This window comes from Littorina saxatilis, linkage group LG6 (genome assembly GCF_037325665.1).
Source record: "Littorina saxatilis isolate snail1 linkage group LG6, US_GU_Lsax_2.0, whole genome shotgun sequence".
Classification (NCBI taxonomy): Eukaryota; Metazoa; Mollusca; class Gastropoda; order Littorinimorpha; family Littorinidae; genus Littorina; species Littorina saxatilis.
In genome coordinates this window covers 44,356,771-44,363,310 of record NC_090250.1, presented here as the reverse complement: position 1 = coordinate 44,363,310, position 6,540 = coordinate 44,356,771, and the positions used below count along the sequence as shown (strand labels likewise).

General features: G+C 40.3%; 1 protein-coding gene across 1 annotated transcript; it reads right to left on the bottom strand.

Moving 5' to 3' along the window:
• Positions 1-779: 779 nt before the first annotated feature.
• LOC138969637 (uncharacterized) lies at positions 780-5,629 on the bottom strand. The gene is made up of 3 exons (XM_070342494.1): positions 5,604-5,629; positions 5,009-5,210; positions 780-1,297 (listed from the first exon to the last, which is right to left on the bottom strand). The coding sequence occupies exons 1-3, from the start codon at positions 5,627-5,629 to the stop codon at positions 1,166-1,168; spliced, it is 360 nt and encodes a 119-aa protein (XP_070198595.1). The 3' UTR covers positions 780-1,165.
• Positions 5,630-6,540: the final 911 nt, after the last annotated feature.

Here is a 6,540-nt window from a genome sequence, read left to right as displayed (position 1 = left end):
GAGAGAGAGAGAGAGAGAGAGAGAGAGAGAGAGAGAGAGAGAGAGAGAGAGAGAGAGAGAGAGAGGGGGGGGGGGGGGCGAAAACAGATGCAAGGATTAAGACGGGACCAAGACAAAGATAACTTTATTTTTCCAAAAGTTGAAATTCAAATCTATGACGTACATTTCCGCGACAACATGTAAGAAGAGCATACGACCCACAACGACCGATAAGATTAAAAACATAAAATCGAAGGAGCTTACGACAAAAGTTTATGTAAAACTATCACGAAAAGTTGTATGGGAGGGGGGGGGGGTGGCATTTCATAGGAATGTGTTAATGCCATTGTTCAAACCACTTTGAACAAAGCATTAAACTTGACTTACAACGATGGATTTTAAAAAAGCGTGCAGAAGAACAGAAGCTTCTTTGTAGAGTAAACACGAAGTACGGAACATCAAACTGGGCAAAACCAATTGAATGAAAGTAACACTTCTTTCACTGACCGTCAACACGTTTTGAAAACGATTGTCCGCCGAAATAAATGTCTCACCATGACAATGACAAATGAGGATGGATGCAGGGGTAGACGTGTCGTTGACAGAGTACACCTTAGAAAAAAACACATAATGTGTGTGTGTGTGAGTGTGTGTGAGTGTGTGTGAGTGTGTGTGTGTGTGTGTGCGTGCGTGCGTGTGTGCGTGCGTGCGTGTGTGTATGTATGTGTATGTGTGTGTGTGTGTGTGTGTGTGTGCGTGTGTGTGTGTGCGCGCGCGCGTGTGTGTGTGTATGTGTGTGTGTGTATGTGCGTATGTGCGTGTGCCTGTGGTGAGAGGGGCAGGGGCTGTGGACATTAGACCATATTTCCGGGTATAGGATGAGGAGATGAGGATGAAACACAACCTTCTCTTTGCACACCACATTCATATTATCAAGTTGTATTGTATTGTACTGCATTGCATTGCGCACGTATCGTATGTTGTCGTATCGTATTGTATTTTATAAACTGTTTCTTCTTGACTAAAACAAATAATTGCATATGTCTGCTAACCACACATAAGGGATTCTTTTTTCCAGAATATGTTTCCAGGACTGACCCAAGAACAGATGGATTACAAAGGGCGGGGTGGGGGGAGAAGGAGGGCAGCCTTCTCCAGCCTGAAAATGTAGCGTGTCGACTTTTTGCTATTCACACCACAGGTCAAGATCGTGTACATCCACCTCTCCCCAGAATCGCATTTTGACGATGGTCGTCACGCTGGTCGTCACGTTGGCTGGCGTTGAACGATGGTGGTACAGAGCTCCATTGACATACACCTGTACAAAAAGGCGGCAGTCAGTTTCCATCTGGAGAACACAGGATACTAGCACATGCACAGCCTAGTAACTGGCGGAAAAGTCAAAGTCAAAGTAAAAGGCGGCAGTTAGTTTCCATCTGGAAAACACAGGATACTAGCGCTATAGCACCTGCACAGTCTAGTAACTGGCGGCAAAGTCAAAGTCAAAGTAAAAGGCGGCAGTCAGCTTCTATCTGAAAAACACAGGATACTAGCACATGCACAGCCTAGTAACGGGCTTAATAGTAAAGGTAAACGTAAAAGGCGGCAGTCAGTTTCCATCTAAAAAAAAAACCACAGGATACAAAAAACAGTTCTCTGACACACAAAAACCGAAGCGAGAAAAATTGTGACCTTATGTCATTAGTTTACATGCTTACATATCTTTTTGAAAAATTGTGGGTTATTGATTTTTTTTCCTGACGTCAAAGTTCTTCTCCTGAAACAAGTGCTCAGTGCAGTGCTCAGCCAGCAGCCACAGATACTGTCAGACGGACACGTATACTTTATAGTTCAGAAATACCACTGCCATCTATGACAACGATAATGCGATCACGTGACACCAGCATGAAATCACAGACAATGTACATTCTGAGAACGTTGCAGTCTTTTGTTTTTTCCTTGTGTGGCAAAAGTCAAGGTTCGTTTCTCAAACTAGTTCTCTACGTCAACAAGTCCGCCATGTATATAGTTATGTCCCCTGAACATAAAAAATATGTTAAAAGGATGTATCAAATTTATAAGTCAGAATTATCGCTTTTTAACACAATTGTTCTGCAGTTAAAACACAATGCCCCAATTATCTCCGACCACATTGTTTGGTAAAAAAACAAAAAAAAACAAGTTGCGTTCGGCGAAAATACAACATTTAGTCAAGTAGCTGTCGAACTCACAGAATGAAACTGAACGCAATGCAACGCAGCAAGACCGTATACTCGTAGCATCGTCAATCCACCGCTCATGGCAAAGGCAGTGAAATTGACAAGAAGAGCGGGGTAGTAGTTGCGCCGAGAAGGTTAGCACGCTTTTCTGTACCTCTCTTCGTTTTAACTTTCTGAGCGTGTTTTCAATCCAAACATATCATATCTATATGTTTTTGGAATCAGAAACCGACAAGGAATAAGATGAAAGTGTTTTTAAATTGATTTCAAAAATTTAATTTTGATCATAATTTTTATATTTTTAATTTTCAGAGCTTGTTTTTAATCCAAATATAACATATTTATATGTTTTTGGAATCAGAAAATGATGGCGAATAAGATGAACGTAAATTTGGATCGTTTTATAAAAAAATATTTTTTTTACAATTTTCAGATTTTTAATGACCAAAGTCATTAATTAATTTTTAAGCCACAAAGCTGAAATGCAATACCGAAGTCCGGGCTTCGTCGGAGATTACTTGACCAAAATTTCAACCAATTTGGTTGAAAAATGAGAGCGTGACAGTGCCGCCTCAACTTTCACGAAAAGCCGGATATCTGAGGATATCATACCCAGGAACTCTCATGTCAAATTTCATAAAGATCGGTCCAGTAGTTTAATCGCTCTACACACACACAGAGACAGACACACACACACACACACACACATACACCACGACCCTCGTCTCGATTCCCCCCTCTATGTTAAAACATTTAGTCAAAACTTGACTAAATGTAAAAACCACCACTATACTTTGCAACAGCTTCCTTGAACTCGGAAAACTATTCTTGAACATGACCCCTTTTTTCAAATGTATTCGAAAACTTTGTTTTTACATTTAGTCAAGTTATGACTAAATGTTTTAACATAGAGACGGGGAATCGAGACGAGGGCCGTGGTGCATGTGTGTGTGTGTGTGTGTGTGTGTGTGTATATATAGATCGGTTCCGAGAAAACTACTGGACAGATTTTCATGAAACTTCACATGAGAGTTTCTGGGTATGATATCCCCAGACCATTATTTCTTTTCTCGAATAAATGTCTTCGATGATGTCATATCCGGCATTTAGTGTAACTTGAGGCGGCACTGTCACGCCCTCATTTTTCAACCAAATTGGTTCAAATTTTGGTCAAGTAATCCTCGACGAAGCCCAGACTTTGGTATTGCATTTCAGCTTGGAGGCTTACAAATTAGTTAATGAGTTTGCTCATTAAAGTTGTCATTAAATCAAATTTTCGCAAAGAGATTCAAAATTGATTACATCATATTCTTCATCAAATTCTGAATCAGAAAATATAATACATAGGTTATGTTTACTTTTTAGACGTGATCACAATTTAACGAAAATAGGTTAATTAGTACCACGATTAGAATTTAAGAAATCGATCCGAAAACGATTTCATCTTATCCTTTATCATTTCCTGACTCCAGAAACATATGTATATTCTTCTTCTTCTTCGTCGTTCGCTACATATGTATATGATATGTTGTATTTAAAACAAGCTCAGAAAGTTAACAACAATAGAGACAAGTCGCGTAAGGCGAAAATACAATATTTAGTCAAGTAGCTGTCGAACTCACAGAATGAAACTGAACGCAATGCCATTTTTCAGCAAGACCGTATACTCGTAGCATCGTCAGTCCACCGCTCATGGCAAAGGCAGTGAAATTGACAAGAAGAGCGGGGTAGTAGTTGCGCTAAGAAGGATAGCACGCGTTTCTGTACCTCTCTTTGTTTTAACTTTCTGAGCGTGTTTTTAATCCAAACATATCATATCTATATGTTTTTGGAATCAGGAACCGACAAGGAATAAGATGAAAGTGTTTTTAAATTGATTTCGACTATTTAATTTTGATAATAATTTTTATATATTTAATTTTCAGAGCTTTTTTTCTAATCCGAATATAACATATTTATATGTTTTTGGAATCAGCAAATGATGGAGAATAAGATAAACGTAAATTTGGATCGTTTTATAAATTTTTATTTTTTTTTTACAATTTTCAGATTTTTAATGACCAAAGTCATTAATTAATTTTTAAGCCACCAAGCTGAAATGCAATACCGAAGTCCGGGCTTCGTCGAAGATTACTTGACCAAAATTTCAACCAATTTGGTTGAAAAATGAGGGCGTGACAGTGCCGCCTCAACTTTCACGAAAAGCCGGATATGACGTCATCAAAGACATTTATCAAAAAAATGAAAAAAACGTTCGGGGATTTCATACCCAGGAACTCTCATGTCAAATTTCATAAAGATCGGTCCAGTAGTTTAGTCTGAATCGCTCTACACACACACACACACACACACACACACACGCACAGACACACATACACCACGACCCTCGTTTCGATTCCCCCTCGATGTTAAAATATTTAGTCAAAACTTGACTAAATATAAAAAGCACGTTTTTCTCCTTACCACAATACGCTACCGCGCTATTCTTGCTTGTCTATTTCACTGCGTTTTGCACGTGGGAGGTGATCGATTTCCTTCTCGCGGCGATTGACGAAGCTGTATTGTCTTGGTGGAAAAATGCAGTGCGTTCAGTTTCATTCCGTGAGCTCGACAGCTTGACTAAAATGTATTAATTTCGCCTTGCGCGACTTGTTTGTTTTTTGTTTTTCCAACATGTTTTTACTTCTTTTTGGTACATATATCACATGACAACAACATCAGACAACAGCATCAAATAACATCAGACTTACAAGACTATGCTATATGCATTCGAAAACTTGATTTCCATTTACAAATCTGATTCAACTCACATCAAAAGCATACTCCGAGGAAGCAACCAGTTCCAGAGAGAAGGGAACTAAACGTGCCAAGGGGAAGGCAGGGGAGGTAACTTGTTCTTGGTTGTAGTAGGTACCACTCTTCCAGGAGAAAAAATTCGTTCTGTTTTCGTTGAACTTGAAGGATACCACGTGCGGACGATCACCGTTGGCGTCGTAAAAGCCAAATGTCAACCTGGAAATCGGAAAAATGATTATAATGAAAGACGACGAGGCTGAATCGGTGATAGCGTACAGGCAAAATTAGTTTAAATCAAAAGAGCTTGTACCACCCGTTGATCAAAGTATTATACTCCTTTATCCTTCTTGTACTATTACTAGTGAATACTGATAGTAATAGTACAGGGAGGAAAAAGCAGGGGCGGATTAGCGGGGTGGTTACAGGGGTTCCGAACCCCCCCCCCCCCTCCCTCCCCCCCGGCTGTAAAAAAAAAAAAAAAAAAAAACTGTTTGTGAATTTTGTTGTCTTTTTCTGTCTGTAAAGCCGGGGGAAGTGTTAACTGTTTAATCAGTATCATTTTTGTACAGTTTTAACTGCCACTCCTATGCGACATGTCTTTCTTACTACTGTATGATGTCGGGAGCAGATATCATGGAAGATAAATTGCCATTATTTAATACTAACTTTAAGAAATAATGAGTGGCTGCCGACACCAGTTGATCATGTTTAAAATCAAGGATAAGCCACAAATTGTTTATAAGATAGCTAAAATTCTTCAGCTTCAGGGGGGCTTTGCCCCCCAGACCCCACAACGGGGCGTTGCCACGGTACCCCCTCTCTACCGACCCCTGGACCCCAGGTTGTAACACCCCCCCCCCCCCTCGGGCTTAACTGCTCCGCCCCTGCAAAGGATTAAAATACTTCAATCGACCGGCGCTTTGATGCAAGCTCCTGTGGTTTTAACTATTAGACGTGCAAAAGTAAAGACTGTCCTGTGACTTACTCTTCTTCTGCGTCCGAGGGATGCCACTGATACAACGAATAATGTAACAAAAACGAATAATGTAACAATTGTTACCCATTTTAACAACAGAATATTTATGGAATGTAGTACGAAGGCTACCACAACGCAACAGTCTTAATCTTGTTTCTTTCATTAAATTGGTACAAGCTCGAAACCGAATTTATATTTCCAAAATAGTGCTGTAATAGGTTTGCCTACTGTGTTTTGTTAAGGATTATTCGGATTTGCAGGGAATTCGTGAAAAACGTTTGACAGCAAAGGTGTGTGCCCAAAGTGGGTATCTGATTGGCTGCGGACCTGGGTGTACGAAGCGGGCGTTCTGATGCGGTGTTATGATGGTTAGCCCGGAGAGAGAGAACGAGGGGAGAGAGAAAGAGGGGGTGGGGGTGGAGGGGGAGGGGGGTAGAATCAGAATATAACTGCGTGTGTCTATCTGTTTGTGCATGTGTGCGAGTGGCGTCACTGATTCTTCAAAAAGCGTGCTTGCCATGTAGTCCGTGATCTGAGTGGACCAAATAGGTTGTCACGTTTTAAAGTCAA

Bases quoted from the DNA above. Each gene is read 5' to 3' on its own strand.
- LOC138969637 (XM_070342494.1), bottom strand. From the start codon at position 5,629: ATGATATCTGCTCCCGACATCATACA. The intron at 5,211-5,603 runs GTAGTAAGAAAG...TCCGATTTCCAG, and splicing joins TCTGCTCCCGACATCATACA to GTTGACATTTGGCTTTTACG. The intron at 1,298-5,008 runs GTGAGTTGAATC...CTTTTTGTACAG, and splicing joins CCTCGGAGTATGCTTTTGAT to GTGTATGTCAATGGAGCTCT.